We start from the raw sequence: 17,109 nt of genomic DNA, 5'->3' as shown, positions 1-17,109 counted from the left end.
TTTCGGGAGACGGGGACGAGAATGCACGCACGTGTGAGTGCTCGAGAGGAATTTTACAGATCATGATCCGCCGCGACAGAAAGAGAGAGAGAGAGAGAGTAAGACGGCGCATCGAGGGTTGGAGAGCGAGTAGGTACCTGGCGTCGACGGATCCGTATTATAAATCTGTCTGCGGGATCCGCGCGGTTATTTCTTGGTAGATATCCCCGAGATACGATTCCGCCGTGCGGGAAGTGCGCCGATAATAATCGTCGCATTAAACCTCGCCTGTGGCATGCTGATTTCACATGTTTGACATTGATATTCCATGGCTGGAGTTTGCAATAGACATGTTCCTCTCTCTCTTTCTCCCTGTCGCATTTTTTAATTTTTTAATTTATATTTATAATGGAAACGATATATATATATATATATATATATATATATATATATATATATACACAATATATAAAATATAGGGAAAAGGACGATAACAGCTAAAATTGCAAATGTAATTTTCATATAATTTGCATATTTGCATATTATTGTGACCACAAAATTACGAAAAAATCGATACGAGTATAATAAACCCATTACATTGAAAGAGAAATATTTGGTACTTGTAACTATAACCGTATAGTGAAAGGATTATAGTCAGAACTATTTTTGTCATATTAGTATTAATGATAATAATTTGATGTGTGCATTGTAAAGAGTTTCGTGTTAAATTTAATACTTTTTATATGTCCAGAACGGTATATTTATTATTTCGAAGTAAATTTTACATAAAATTAATATTTTTATAGAGAGTGTCAAATGTAATACAACAAAAATATTATTTTCACAGAGAGAAAAATATTATGTTTACCTTTTTTTATTGCGTTGCTTTTAAAATGTTACTAATTTTATTTAAAAAGTTTTTTTAATTAAGTGCTCTCTAAATTGATTCACATTTAATTTAATTAATATCACATTTGGAAAGTTTCTTGTCATAGATGGGGTCGAACTTGGGAACCTTGCCTTTTGAGAGTTATTTACTTTACCTACTACTTTAATTACAGATATACATTATATTGATATATTATATTGATATATTTGCATATATCATTACATTGCATATAATTACGTTTTTGTCAGATGACAAAAACACAATTTTTCGTAATTTTGAAATTAACATTTATAATGAGTTAATCTGTAGTGAACATCCCGTGTGATGTATTTTTGAAAATTGCCATACGGTAAAAAATATTTTGTATTTGTGTTGAAGAGCTGATCCTTGTTAATATTTTTCCGTTAAACTTTTAACACATCCATATGTTAATTTAATATAGAATTTTTGTGTTATCCTAATAAATTTTGTGTTAAAATTTATTAGGATAACACAAAAATTCTATATTAAATTAACATATGGATGTGTTAAAAGTTTAACGGAAAAATATTAACAAGGATCAGCTCTTCAACACAAATACAAAATATTTTTTACCGTGTGGAAATTTTCAAAAATATATCACACGGGACGCTACGATCACTACACGCGACGATGCCGGACTCCGCGTTGGCGTTTCGCCGATGCGGGCGCGAGCTGTTCTACGGCGAAATTATACTGTCTCCGAAGTTTTTACAAAAAACGGATTCAGCCGACTGCGCGATATTTCATGTAAAGAAGACGCGACCGTGGTCAATGTCCTCAACTTATAACGAAGGGCTGCACGTGCCGTAGTTCGCGATCGGTCGATTCATCGGGCTAGGTGGAGGGAAACTTTGCCGGCGGCATGGTACAGCTTTTTCATAATTGATCGTTCAATCGATACGCTTCGCTATTCTGCTTCCAGGACTCGAGGCCGAGTTGTACTACGTGCGAGAAGGGGTGGTCAACACTTACGCGATGAATTTCATCGTTCCTGTGCCGGCCAACATAGCGGACCTTGAATTCTCATGGCAAAGCCTCGCAGGACACCCGGTATGTATGCTCGCAACAGAGAGAGAAAGAGGGAGGGATACCTATAACGAAATCGAATGACAAGTCCACGAATAGAAATTTCAACGCCGATTTAAACAGTCGTCCCCTTTGCTATCGACATTTTTTCTGTTTTCGAAAAGCGATTTGTTCCTTTAATAAATTTATACGCAGCGCGCTGTACAAACGCCGTTGCGCACATACACACGAGAAAAATGCACGTCCCTCCCTGAGAAAGGACTTCCTTCGTCGCCCGTACTGAACCCGCTCGAGAGAGCCGTCTTCTCGGTTCCCAAAAGAAATCACAACTCGCCGCGGCGAATGCGTATTCGCGGCCGCCGCAGAGGGTGGAAACGGGATCCTCTCCTGTGTGTTCGAGCGAACCGTTTCCGAGACGGCCATTAACGAGACGCAACAATGCGGAACAAAGTAAACACGTGACCCGGCTGGAATGGTAACACACGGCATCCTCGTTTACGTTCCGCTGCGGGATGGTGGCCCGTCACGGCGGTTTACCGGGGGGTGTTCGCCGAGGGTTAAGAGCTCGGGCTTTCGGCACGCCGGGGTGAGGCACGACGGTGCAGGGCTGTATCAATACTCTATCAATATGAAATACAAACAGATGGCGTGGGCGTGAAAGGGACGAAGCGAGCCGGTGCACGCCGTGCGGTTCGGTTTTGCGCTCCCTTCGGTCACCAAGGAAACCGTGCGCGCCCTCGAAACCCTCGCGACGTGGCAGACGTGGAAAAACGCGAAAAGTCGCCGCGCGCTCTCTCCCTCGAGCGCACGCTAAACGACATGGAAATCGGCGGTGTTGCGACCACCGCTACCTGATATTTCATTCACCGAAGCGACTGCTGCGTTTCCAGCCTATTATTTAGCTTCCGCCGCGAAATCTATAACCGCTGTATCGCACTTGCTCCTTCTCGTTCGACATTCGCGAGGTAGTCTTGGACGTTTTGGAATTGCAAAAAGTGTCGCACGGATTAGTATTTAGGATCTAACGATTGCACTGGTCTATGAAAACTTTTTGGCCACGTAGGTCAAGTTGTATGATAATTTTCTAAACATGATACCAATTGAATCAATTAGAGGACATATAATCAGGAAAATTCTCCAAATAAGATCACATTGACAACACTTTAAAGGCAACGCAATGGAAAAAGAAGATACGCATAAAAATACATAAGAAACACGTCGGAAATCTTGTGCAAGAAATTGACCTGTTGACCAGTTTTATCGTAGATTACTGTATTCTATAATGTTCGCAAGCTTGCAAGTTCCATCATTATTTTTTCTGGGACCATTTCTAGAAAATTAGCATCGGGTAAATCGGTACATTTCCACAGATCCAACACGCGACACGGGACGAGAATGAAGAAGAAGCTTTTCCACCTGGCGGGGGGTCGTATTCCTTTCCACTTACGCGATCGTAAAGTTAGTCTCAACGACACGGGCGAACTCGTACTTGTCAGCAGCCGGTGCTCGTGGATTTATTGAATCTCGAGATTTTCGGGACGAGTGCCCGTAAATGGCGGAAACGTTCGTGCTGCGAATCGCAGGTCCGCAGGACCTGGACGCAGGACGAGACGACCGCGTGCTCGTCGCGATCGTTGTGAAAGGCAGCCGTCGTCTACCCGCTCGTAGATGTACGCCCGGTGCATTTACGGTGGGCGCTTTATTGTCGTTGCGGGAATACCACCTCGTCGACGATCCACCTCATCCCGCGGGGAGTGTTTTCCAACCCTCCACTTTCGCCCGTTATCTCGTGGACCTATCCGTAGGTTCGTTAACCGCAAAATCGTACCGTTTCCGTGATCACGAGTCCGTCGTTTCGCCTTATCTCCCGAGCGCTTTCGATACCGCGAAAGAGTCTCGCTCTGGAGAGCCACGACAGACGGCGAAAGAACGTGATGTGGCCGTAACGGGACGAGAACGCGCGCGGAAATTGATTACTTAATCTCTCGCGCTGATTCGATAAAGCGCCGGTCGAGCGTTTAATTGTTATTGGATTGTTTTAATCGCAAATGGATTTTAAGGGGAGATGTTGGAAGGCGTTGAAAAAGAGAATTTATGAAAAAAGAGAGAGAGAGATGTATTAGTAAATTTTTGCAATCAGACGTGCACAATATACTACACAAAATCTATATCTAGGATAAAATCCTCCAGTTGTCGGAAACATCCGACTATCGGATGTTTTATCCACCCAGACAGACTTTGATAATTACCACAACGTGAGACAATCCACGATGGAAACTTTATAATACTTTTTAATTACGTTTATGGGATAAATATATTCTATTGAATTATTTATTAAATTTGCATATTATAGTGTTAGTTTTTTCTTATATTGATGCAGTAACAAATTTATCAAAAATTATTCTGAGGTTTTCAAAATTTTAATTTATTAAAAGTTACTCTCAGATTTTCATGTTAATTAAATTTTACATGACATTGTTTCGAGTAAATTGTGATAATTTTTTTTCACATGTCTTATGTTATAATAATCATGAAAGTCTATTTGAGTATACACATCTTAATGTGTGATAAAATTCGTGTTGAAAAACTGGGCGTTTTACTCTCTTAGATAGACTTTCATAATTATCACGATGTGAAGAAATCGACGATGAAGACTATGATCCTTTTAGTTACATTTATGAAGCAAAAATATACTCTATTGAATAAATTAATAAGTGTACATCATATCATAATATGAGAATTATATTAAGATATACCATAATAAATTGTTTTGATGCAGAAACAGATTTACGTATATCTGTCTATATATCTGAGCTGTTGGTAAAACTATTCTTTCGTGAGCCACAATATGTATATATGTGTGCGTGCGTGTGTGTGTTTAATCTTCATTTGTTGCCTGCTAAAATCGATACAGCAAATGTCGCTCAGATACATCTAGGAATATGAGATATCTTGCTTCACGCTATGTTCAGCAGCGCTTCGATTAAACGCGGTGTTATCTGGCTTTATCACTCCATCGGAGCGAAAACTTTTCTTCTGCCGAGGGAACCCTCCGGGAATCTTTTGTGATTCACCAGAGGGCGTCGCTCCGGTTCGCGCGCGTATCTGCGTTTTCTGATCAGCCGAGAGTATCTCGGATATCGCGATGTGTGTTCCATCTAATCCGGTCATCTGGACCGACCGAAGCCCAACCGCATCCCGATGAGTCATGACACTTTGTTACTCGCTTATCCAACGACGTCATCTATGCGCGCGATTCCTGTCCGCGAACGAATCGATCGGGTGTATCGTGGCGAGAGTGTCCTCGTGTATAATTCCTCCGGCGTGCCGACGGCGACGCGATGTTGACGGGGTCGTGTCATCGACAACACGCTGTTGACGACGCGGATAAGAAGGAAACGCTATTTTTCACTTTTAAGATGTCTCATCGGCAAAGGAGATTGCCCTCGGAAGACGTCGTGGTGACAGTGAAAAATGAAACGAAGCGAGCACATCGGAGCAAAGGGAAAAAGAAGGGAGAGAGGAATAATAAAAAAGTATAAAGAAAAAACAAAAGAAAGGAAGGAGCGGAAAAACGAGAGAAAATGGAGAGGCAAGGCGGGAGGTAACGCGAAAGCGGAAGCAACCTGGAGCAATAGCGTTCTCGATTAGGTTCCGCGATTCTCACACAACGGCGCATCGGAGAGCGGCGTTGCGCGTTTACTTCTTCCCCATTATCTCTCTCTCTCTCTCTCTCTCCCTCCTTCTCCTCTGTTTTCAATTCGTCGCCTGCAGCGAGTAGGGGAGTTATTGGTCGTTCTCTCTTGGCGAGGATATAGACTGAAACGAAGTTTCTCATCGGCCCGGGGTGACGTCGCAGCGAATCGGGGATGATTTGTGAATCATCCACTTGTTAGGCGAAAGTTCCTCGCTACTTTTTCCCTCGAGCCGGGCTACGGCGATGGGGGTCGCGGGAAACGTGGAAGGGTGCCGCGCACACAGTCCAGGCAGTACACGTCGCCGTTCTCTCCTTCTGCCTCGGAGCTCGCTTTCAGACCTTTTGCCGATATCCTCCTTTTTTTCTTGCTTTTCCTCCTTCGCTCAGAGTCCGTTTTCTCCTTTTTCATACATTCCGCGTTATTTTCCTTCGCGTTCTTACCGCGCTTATACGTTCGCCTCTTTCCTCATTTTTGCGCGCTATGTTTCTTACCGCGTTGTTTCCTTTTCCTTTTTATTTTTTCTTCCTTTTTATTTTCTTTTTTCCTTTTTCTCTCCTGCTTCGTTCCCTCTGTCATCTATTTTTCCCGCACTCCACTTCCTTTCTCCCTCGTTTCGTCTCCGCTCGAGATCGGGTTGGGGGCTGGGACGGATATAGGGTCGATTCGCGCCCTCCCCTGGGCGACAATTACTTGTAATACCGTTGGTCTCTCGGGGCCGATGGGAACTCGATGGGGCGTACTCCTCGTAAGAAAAAAAGATATTACTGTAACCCACATCGAGTCCGGCAACACTCCCTTACGTTGGGAAGGGCGCGACCTGTCGCCCTTGTCTCATCATCCTTGACGTGTCTGATGATCTGTCAGGGGCGCTCCTCTTCGATTAGACGTACGTATGTCTTGTCTGTCGTTTCTGCGAACGACGCACTTATATAATTGAAGTGCGCAGAGCCTTAATTGGGCCGTGTGGACGCTGTAACTCGCGTTTGACAGCAAAGTATTGACTGAAGTTGAGATGTCGCAAACATAAAATATCACTTTATTTATTTATTTGACTGATTCGCAAGGATTAATTGAAAAATTTTAATACTAATAAAAGTCAGCGCAGGAAATCTTTGGTGCACGGAAAAAAAGGTTGGTTGAATTAACCAAATATCTGGTCGAATATGAACGATTCAGAAATTCCGATTGAAGTAAACCGAATTCTGTTTAAGTCAACTAAACATCTTGTTAACTTAAACAGAATTCGGATTACTTCAATCGAAATTTCTGGATCGTTCATAATCGACCAGATATTTGGTTAATTCAACCAAACCTTTTTTTCCGTGTGTATAATGCATATTTTCATGTTTTCAACTGACAAGGATGCATTAATATTAGACAATAACTGGGCGAATGTACACGCAAAATTGCGTACACTTCTCTATCAGGAAGTATTTTATTATATGTATTATCATTACATAATTTTGCAACTAGAGCGCTCTTCACTAGACGTTTCCTTCCGCCCGGAAGGTGGTCGTCTCGGAATTTGTCGGCAGTCTCATGTCCGAATGGCCGAGCATGGCGTTGCGCGACGCACTCGACGGACATCCGCTTCGCCGAGCGTATCACCGTTCGCGTATCATCGAAATGCCGGGCGCTTCCGTTAATTAATGAAATCGAAACCGCGGCCCATTCATCACTGGCGATCGTACACGTCCGCAGGAACAGACGGCCGTATCTCGACGGCGGGCTATGCCGCTCCTCTCTCCGGCGCGGCGTGAACGACGTGCGCCTTCACGGTGCGACGATGACGGCAATTTCGAATTAATTGCAAATTCACTGAGATCACGGCCGGTGACGCGAAGTGATTAATGTCTCCGTGGTAATCCGTGGACCGGCTTCCCGTCCCCGCCGTCCGCCCCGTCCTCGCACCGTTCTTCCGGCCATCGCGGCGCTTACGTATGGTAAGTGCTGTGGGATAACAGCCTCGTGTTTCGGATAACAGGGAATATCACCCACGGGGACACCCGACACCGGCCATACTCCGCTAACCCGCCGACGCGACGCCGACGCCGCCACGGCGGCCGTGACAAACGCACTCACCGCGGATTATACGACATAATCGCTGGAAACCCGAGCGAACGCTCGACGAACGTGCGGTAATTTTCCTGAAATATTCACGGAAGATTTCGGTGTCGAAGGACGCGCACGCTTGTTGCTATGTAACGGGAGATAATGCCGTTGGGGTGGCCGTGCTGGATTTAACAACGGTAGATTACACCGCGCCGCGTCATACGTGCCGGTGCACGTCGGGGGACGTCGAGTGGGTGTCCGTTTATAACTGCGGGCTAACTTTCCCGTGATCAAAATTCAACGGGGCGTTACTTTCCCCCCGTTTTCTGTCTCCTTCGCGCAGATCGCGCGATAGAGTTCCGTTTGGGACGATCGTGGAGTTTATGCAGTGTGATTATATGAAAATTTCTAAGATTTTTCCCAAATACGCCATAGATACCGATTGTATACCCAAAAAACCAAAGAATTGATTATCCTCAAAACATTGGTTTTCGATTTACGTGTTAAGAGAGTTAAAATTAGTGGGAATATGAGGTTTAACTACAATTAATCGAATGAACGAAAGATTTTGGTATATTTAATCTTTCTAATAATTTTATAATAAAATCTACAATATCGATTAGAAATCCCATTCTTGAATTCAAACATGTCTAGGATGGAAACAAAAATACTATGAGAGATACTTTAAGTCGGCAACGTCGATATAATTTTATGGTATTAAACAAGGAATTTAATTTTTATATCAATTATTGCATTTAGCAGAATGAAAAATTTAAAAGAAAATTTTTTTAACATATGTTCTGAATATTTTACTGAATAACAAAATTATTTTTTTTTAGATATACCAAGTATTTTTGATTAATCTTATCGATTTCATGTCTATTTTTGACCAAAGTTTTCTGTAACATCTATTTTTTTTCAAAATCTGCGCATACACATATACATTCTGTTACGTGTACAAGTTTGAATGTTTTTTTATATACTCGGCGTATTTTTCTTTTCTACCTTTATTTGATTATTCAATATTATTCAGAGTTGCAAAATACAATTTTTGGAAAGTCAACATGTGCTTTGTTCGATTTTAATGTAAAGTGGAGACTAGAAAAAATATTAGAAAAACTTTGGATTTCCTATACTCGCATATCTGAAACATTATGTTTCTAACCAGAACCCGTAATTATTTCGGGGAATCGGATTGGATTCCCATTAGGTCCCAAGAAATCTTCTATGCAAGATTTAAAAGAAAAAAAGAAGCTTGTTTGTACTTACTTACACGTACTGACTATCGATGCAACTTCTTAAAGTACATCTCAACGTACGTCGTGTCAAAATCACAATGCTATTTTTGCGCATCTCACATTACGTTCGATATTCATGCGACGTTACAGGCAGAGCTGTTTGCGAAATATCTCTCCACAATGCAGAAATCTTGTCGGGAAACACACACACACACACATTCGCGCATCCGCATGATGTAAAATATTTAAAAAAGAATTCTACACAGAGCACCGTCGCGCCCTGTATAATACTCTCGCAACGTTGAAGCGAGAAAACGATACACAGCGTTTATTATCCTCTGGGATTACTCAAGAGCCGATAAAAAATTTACCGGCAACCACCGGATCTCTTCGCTACAAAAGCGTAAACGCGTATAGCCGGTCCAGCGCAAAGCGTGTTGATCTTTATAAAGTTCACTATTAAAGCGAACATATTCATTCACGGCGAAAATGATGCCTTAACGCGTATTCCTACTCCTTGAGCATTTTTTCGTCGCATATCTCAGAACTGCATCAGGTCGTATAAATTAGTGTTACAGCAAAATTCATTTAAATAAGAAGAAAACGAAAACACGAAGAAAAGCAAAACTAACTTTTACCGCAGCTTATCCATAAGAGATCAATTGTTCGTGGAATTAATTAACTCCAATCTGGCACACTGAGGCTATTCTCAACCGCACTCGACTTTTAATTTAAAATTATCCGCGAGCTTATGGAACGAGAACTTTCGGTTTACGTGTTAAGAAAGTTAAAATTAGTGTTATTAAATTCTGAAATAGGTTTATAAATACAGTTGAGCTATTACAATTGTCTATTATATAAAAAAGATGAAGTTGCTATGAGGTCTTATTGTGCCAGAATAAAATAGAATATATTAGAATCAAATTCAATATATAAAGATCCAGATATTAACGAGAAGATCCTAGAAGATCCTAGAAGATCCTAGAGTGTTAATTTCTTAAATTAATTTTCAGAAAAATGAAACATTTTTACGCAAACCTACGTTTTCTCGTTCTCGCGTTTCTCTTCATATTTGCAATAAAATAAAACATTTAAATGAATATTTGCGATTATTTCTACATATAATTCTACCTTGCAGACTTGTGGAAGTATACTTATTATTTGTTATACATTTATATCTTTATCAACACTTTTATGGGATACAAATAAGCGAGGACGAAAACCAGATTAAGATGCCCGAAACACCTATGCCATGTGAGAGTTGATTTACGTTCTCGAGCTCACGATCTAGAGGATGTCTGACGCAAAACACGCAAACACGCATTTGTGTAAATAGATTAGATCAAACTAGAAACCTAGAAAAAAAATCTATCATTTTTCAAATAAAATTTCAAGTTAATTTAAATTAATTAAAGATTTGTGAATGATCATGCGTCATACTGTACATATTAAGTCAAATTGAACAAAAAAGTCCTCTACTATCTTGCGAATGTTCACGTAAGATTTTTAGTCATTAATTAAAGAAGATTGATATATTATCGTGCACAATCGTGCGTCAATGTTTCTTAATTAATAACTACGTGATTATTTGCAAAATGGTAAAGGACATTTTTGTTCAGTTTAACCCAATGTTTAACCCAAGCACACAGCAGCAGGCATCGCCACCACAACTCATCTACCGTACGGCGTGTGATCACTCACGAATCTTCCTTAACTAATCACTCAAAAGTTTATACGGTTCTTTGAAAAGTGGTAGAGCAATTTTTTGTTCGGTTTGACCTAATCCATAGATGGTATTGCGTATCAGACATTCTGTAGAGTGTCCGAAACACTCATTACAGAGTAGCATTCTGTATGTGTATTCGATATAGCAGCGATACAATGCAGCATTATGGCCGCGATTCGTCGTAAGTAAATCGTCCCGCCGAGTGAAGGCCAACTTCTCGAATGCGTAGTTTCGGAACTCGAATGTCCGCGAACAAGACGTTAAGGCCCGAACGTGGGCCGCGTTTAAACTGGAAATTTTGTATATGCTGCATAATACGACCTTATTATGTTAAGGTATACGGTAGACTGCGACGCGCTCGTGGGCTTCTCGGAAGGGAGGGGGGAGGAAGCGGGGGGTGAATGCATAATACAGTGCTGCAGCCCGGAATACTTGTTCGATAGCGTAGGTGGAGATTCGACTTGGTATCCGGCGAAGGAAGGAAGGAAGGAAGTAAGGGGGTGGAAGAGAGTAGTCGCGCTACGTGGTCGATCCGGGCACTCCAACTGCCGGTATCGATACTCACGACTCGACAACGTTCATATTTTCCCCTCGGCTATGACGGTTATCCGGCATTATTGTTGCAATAGGAAATAATAAAAATGTTGCAGGCTATTTTGCGGTGTATACTCCGCATTCGTATCAGCTCGTCCGCCGATCGGTGCGCGTGCACTGTTTCCATGCATTGTTGATGTGTAATTATTGAATCTACATTTGTACTTCCATTTGCATTTTTATGCTCTCATGGCTGTATGCATATATATGAACTGCATCACGTATTACACACCGCCATCCTCTCGATGGAGAGAAGATAAAAATTGCATTAATCCTCCGCGTGCACACGGTGCATACTGCGATCAAGTAAGTGTTACTTGCGCCTCAAGTACTTTGTATGATCCGCCAAAATCTGCCATAAACTCGCCATTAGTATCAAATTTATTCGAACTATTCTGAATTCCAATAAGTTTAGTAGTGATCTGAATCAGGAATATTAAATTGAAGCAAGAATTCGGATTGTTTACTGCACAGTGCCGAATCAGCTCTTTTCTTCGAAGTTTGATAATATTCTTGCAAAAGGAATAAATTCTTTTTCGGGGCACATAATAGTGAGTTTTTCTCAAATTTCTCATGGATATATCTCAAGATTAATATCAAGGAGATAGTTTGTTCAAGATAATTATCACTTAAAAGGGGGAAACTAAGTAATCGCTTTTCCTAGCCGTGGAATTATATTTTTCTGTGTTTATTTGGGACTCACAATATAATCTGGGTCTGTCAGACCTGGGCAAATTTGAACCACCAAAACTTTATCGAAAACCAATATTTTTGGACACTATTTTTCCAGAAATATAGAAAAGTCTACAAGGTAATAACGCAATAAAATCGAAGTCTGTAAACTGACTTGCGCTATTCTGAAATGTGCCCTTTGCGAAAGTTGGTGAGCGATCAAATATTCGTTCTGGTCTCTGGCAGAGGCAACATTGTACGCGGAGGATTAGGAGCGATGATCGTAGTTGTGATAGGCTATCTCTTCGTGAATTCGGCGCATGGGAGATACGTGCTTTGCTCGGCCAATAAAATTTCTACAAAAATAAGAGCCCGCCAAACGCATATGTACACGAGTATGAAAACAGCCTGCGGTTTTCCAGCCGTCGGGAAATAATGTTCCTCACCGGAAGAGATGTCCCGCGCGACACGTTCGAAATGCAGGAAACGCTCGGTTCTCTTTTCGACGTTACGCAAACAGCATCAGCCGGGGGTCCGAGCTGAATGCCCTCCATTCAGCGCGGCATTCGCCAGAAAGAATTTCAGCAGCGCGGCGAGAGCAAATAAGGAGTTAAGCCGAATGACGCGTATGTATTAATTTTCTCCCTCTCGCGCCCGGCGACGGGCGGGAACGGCTTTCATCGTCAGATACGTGGCGTTGACGTTTTAATAATTTCATTCGTCGCGTCAAGAGCCCCATTTCCCCGGCGCCATCGCGAGGCATTTTCCGCGAGAGGATCGAATCCGCCCTTTCTCTTCGGAGGTAGATTCAATTCCAACTTGCAGAATTGCATGCGCCCGCCGGCGTCGCCGTCGCTGTTAGACGACGAGGACGACGACGATGACGACGACTACGACGACGACGACGACGATGCGAGCTCGACGCGGCAACGTAATTCCGCGCGATTCTTCGAGAAACTCGTTAATTCCTGCGAGAATAAGACTTTTCAATGGCTGTGGAGTGCGCGGAACGCCGTGTCGTGCGGAAAGTTCGTAATGGAAGTGCGCGTCGCCGCGGCGGATAGATAAATAGGGTGAAGCGATCAACGCGCGGGAGACGTGCTGTGGCAAGGGTGAAAGAGGGAGAAGAAGAGGGGGAGAAAGGGAGAGAGGAAGAGAGAGAGAGGGAGTAGGAAATCACGCGTCTTCAGGAGCGCTTCGGATGCCACCTCGCGGGAATGATGAACTTGGCTATCGGAGTAATCTCGAATTCCGGGAGATTAAAATTCCGGCTCATTAGAATTGCAGATTACGGGCGGGAACGGTATCATTCGGGATCGCGTATTAATATGCGCCTCGTATAAGATTTCACTTAACGCGGATTCCGGCCCGAGCGTTATCGTCGCGCGCTCGCTGTGCCGTAATACTAGTTGAATTGAATTTTCCTTTTTTTTCTCTCTCTCTCTCTCTCTCTTTGCACGAATACCATTTAAGGCTCGGCGTTTTTCAAGGCCTTTTGCACGCTCCCTCGATCAAGTATCTCGGCCCGAGCACGAAACACGCGCGGCCCCGCTCTAAGGGAATTTGGCACGTAAACCCCCGTTGTTATCGCCCGACGATGCTTCGTTGGTCGTCAAAAGACCCCTACGTTGCCCGCCACGTGAAGCGCGCCGGCAATTTAAGCGCGAGAGAGCTCCGTCGAACGAAAACACGATAACGGCGGTGTCCATCCTCGCGTCGAACGCCGCGCGAGAACCTATTGTCCCCGCGCTTTCCTCGCGCTGCTTCTCTCTCTCTCTCCACCTCCGTGAATTTGTTCTACTCGACGGCTCTCCGAGGATCCGACGGTAAAAGTTGCCTATAGAAAACTCCTGGATTCCGTCATTAATTTTCCCGCGGGCGCGTGAGGACGACGACGACGAAGGCGGCGGCGACGAGGGGATGGAGACGGGCTGGAGGCTATAGTGAAGATAGTAGCGTCGGTGCCGCTGGCATTGAGCGATCATCTCATCTACCCGGAGAAAGTTAGATGAGGAAATTTGTCCTTGCGATAGGTTCACTCATAGTTCACAAACTTCGGCAGAGAAAGCCACGCTCTAGCTGTGCCGGCCGCTGTGTACGCACACATACACACACGCGTCCAGCCTGTGCTCCTCCAGGGGAAGCCTCCGTTAAGGGTCGTCTACAGTGTCGTCGCAGTTACGTGTTAAAGTCGCAGCACACTGCTCTGTGAATCGATCGTGCATCTGTCTCTTCCGCGTGGACAATGGAAGATCTGATTGACGAGTGCAATAAAACTTCTCATTTTTCGCGAGTTTAAGCGAAGGAGACAGCCACATGGTCGATTCGCAGATCAGTGCTGCGACTTTAAGACGCAACTGCGACCGCGTTGTAGACAACTTCTTAAAGGCCATCTACAGTATAATTGGCAAGTCGTAAACGGTGAGCAAGTTCACCAATCACAGCCGATTATTAGAAGAATAATCGACTGTGGTTGGTCAATTCGTTTACTGCTTGCGTCTCGATGCCTACTGTCAGTCCTATTGTAGATAGACCTTTACTGTGGCGACACCCGCTACATCCAATCCCATTCCCCTTCGTAGTCGGTCATGGAGATTCTGGGAGAGTGGCTACCCGAGAAAAGGAATCGACTAAACCCCTTGAGAATTAATATCTCGATGGGGAGCAAACGACCTAAGTGCTTCAATAATCGTCAGAGCGGTTAAGGGTAGGAGATAAAATCGTCCTCGTTCTCGTGGCAGGAGGCGTGCAATCATTCGCGATACTCCACTTCGTCGCGCGTTTATATTTCTGTCGCTTAATCGTCACTACAGCAAAAAGTTACGGTACTCAGAGCAGAAAAACTTCATAATGAAAGTGCGCGCAACTTATACGTTAGTTTCTCGCATTCGTAATCTGCTCATAACGAATTTTACAAAAATATAGTGTTAATCCTATTATATGTACTGGCAGACAAGTGTACGTAAATTTGGTAGCCACTTGCTGAGACAATCGGTGATGGAAATTACAATTACAATTGTTACAATGAAAATTACAATTGTTTTACTTGCATACTTTCGTTTCTTCGCCACTGCCATCTTTATTTCTGACATCAGAAGCGAGAAAGTATAGGCTAAGGATTCTTGCAAAACTCCTAAAATAAAATAAAATGATACATTCGCAAAATGACGCTTGCAATCGATCGAGCAGATCTGTGAAATAGTTCAAATACTCTTCCTTTGCTCCGACAATCAATAAATATTCGCGAGACTAACGCGATAGAATTATGAAAAAAAGGTATAGGTTAAAAAAGTCACGTGTCACGTTAATTTCACGGTAATTGTTTGTTGGAGCAAAAGGAAAGTCTATATTTTTTTATTTTAACATGTTTTGCAAGAATTTTCTGCGAGTATTTTCTGGTTTCTCACGTCATTTATCAAAAGTTCCGCGAGGAGGGACTCAATTCAGTACATTTGCCTCTCGTGCACGTAATTAAAAGAGATTACAGAATTTCCACCATCGATCGTTCCGCACTTGATGGCAATCATATGGAAGTTTATCTGCGTATTTACAAAATAATTTTATAATGATTACAAATATAATATCAGTAACTCAGTACAATCATGGGGATATCAATTTATTCTTTGCGCCTCGTGCGATGTTATTATCCTTGAGGTAAAATATGATATGCAAGGGACATGTGCGATAAGGGCGAGGTATGAACGGCGAAGGTGGTGTCCGCTCAAAGAGCTGCGTCCTGCTTTGCAGGCGAGCTGGGATCAAGCGCTCGTTTATCAAAACGAGAATTACGGACATCTGTCCGCTTTGGAACCGCGCCAAATTGAGCGTCCGCCGTTCCAGCGACGGCGACTACTTGAGAATCGATGGAATATCACGTCGATACCTGGCCGTCCGTTTGATTAACGACGATTAAAACTACAAGGGATTTTGGCCTTTAGGGCGATTCTCCAGTCGGCGGGTAGGCCCGACTCGTGGCGTTACTGGAAGTCACTCTTGCTTTACATAACGAATCTTCCGCTTTGAAACGGCCCGCAATTAGACAATCACGTGGATTTTTGTTGCGAAATAACGTCGGAGAGCGAACGAAATACCGATACTTCGGTCGGACTGAATACGCGTAATCTACCGCCTCAAAAAGGAAAGTTCGAAATTAAAGTTAGAAATTTTGTTAGTTGGGTTTTGAAACTTTCAATATTACAGAGTAACGAGTTCTTTGTGCGTGCACGCGTACACGTGTATGCGTGGAAGTAAAATACACCGCAATAATTTGAAACGCCAGCGGCGCAGAAAGAGACACCGAATTCATCGGTGAATTATCGTTCTTCCGTGTTATTTTAAAAGATCGCTCTCCAATTTTCGTATCTCCAATCGATTTCGCTAATGAACGGAGGTAATTGCATAGTCGTGGCCGCAGATAATTCAATTAGCATCGACTGGGTGATCGTCGTGAACTAGACCGGGGGTGTGGCTCGAAAAGAAACCGGAGAGCATAAATTACATTAGCTGAAATTCCGTCTTATGAAGTTCGTTTGAGCAGATACGTCGCTTATTTGAGATATTCAAGATTTATTGGTTGTCATACACGAGGCGTTAGCTTTCGTGAACCTTATTATTTACATCTTTTCAACATTTCTTTTCCGAGTCAGCAGCGTAAGTAGTGACACGGGGAATCTCCCAATGCAAAAGTGGTAACAGAATGACGTTACGCCGACGTACTATCTCTCCATGAAAGTTTGGAAGGTTGTTCTGGGATACCCTGTATATTTTATATTGGGGGTTTGTATTTTAAGATCAAAACAGAAAGAATATCCAGGATTAAGTCTGTGTCTAAGCATTAGTACTTTTATCTTATCCTTTTTGAACTCTCCGTCTCTCTCTCTCTCTCTCTCTTTCTCTCTCTCTTTGTATCAGTGTTGGCGTATTTTGATTTCGTTCCGCCGCTATTTTGGTGAAGCAATTAATTTTCTATCGCTGAAAGTATTAGGACCTTAACTTAGTTTCCACCCGCAAATGTTAGATGGCAATGCAAACAGTTCTAGTAGTCATTACTAACGAAACAGGTAGTTTGTGATTAATTTCGACATTTCTCGATAACATTCAGTCAGCATACACAATTATTTTCCTAAACAACAATTTCTTTTGCTTTGTGAAAAATGGAACGCGATAAAGTGTTTTTTCGACATGTGCTTTTGCACTATTTTGATTTGAAAAAAA

At 42.8% G+C, this 17,109-nt stretch overlaps 1 protein-coding gene across 2 annotated transcripts in view; it reads left to right on the top strand.

Annotated features, from left to right (window-relative positions):
* Positions 1 to 17,109, top strand: part of LOC116840217 (tyrosine-protein kinase Drl-like) — a 121,000-nt gene that overhangs the window by 41,266 nt on the left and 62,625 nt on the right. For both annotated transcript variants that reach the window (XM_032806684.1, XM_032806685.1), the window contains exon 2: positions 1,812 to 1,939. In XM_032806684.1, coding sequence (XP_032662575.1) covers positions 1,812 to 1,939 — 128 coding nt within the window. The remainder of the gene's footprint in view (positions 1 to 1,811; positions 1,940 to 17,109) is intronic.

Source organism: Odontomachus brunneus, unplaced genomic scaffold (genome assembly GCF_010583005.1).
Source record: "Odontomachus brunneus isolate Ranch 3 - 2012 unplaced genomic scaffold, Obru_v1 Obru_scaffold_009, whole genome shotgun sequence".
Taxonomy (NCBI): domain Eukaryota; kingdom Metazoa; phylum Arthropoda; class Insecta; order Hymenoptera; family Formicidae; genus Odontomachus; species Odontomachus brunneus.
Note: the sequence above shows the minus strand (reverse complement) of the source record. Positions and strands in the feature narration are given on the sequence as shown.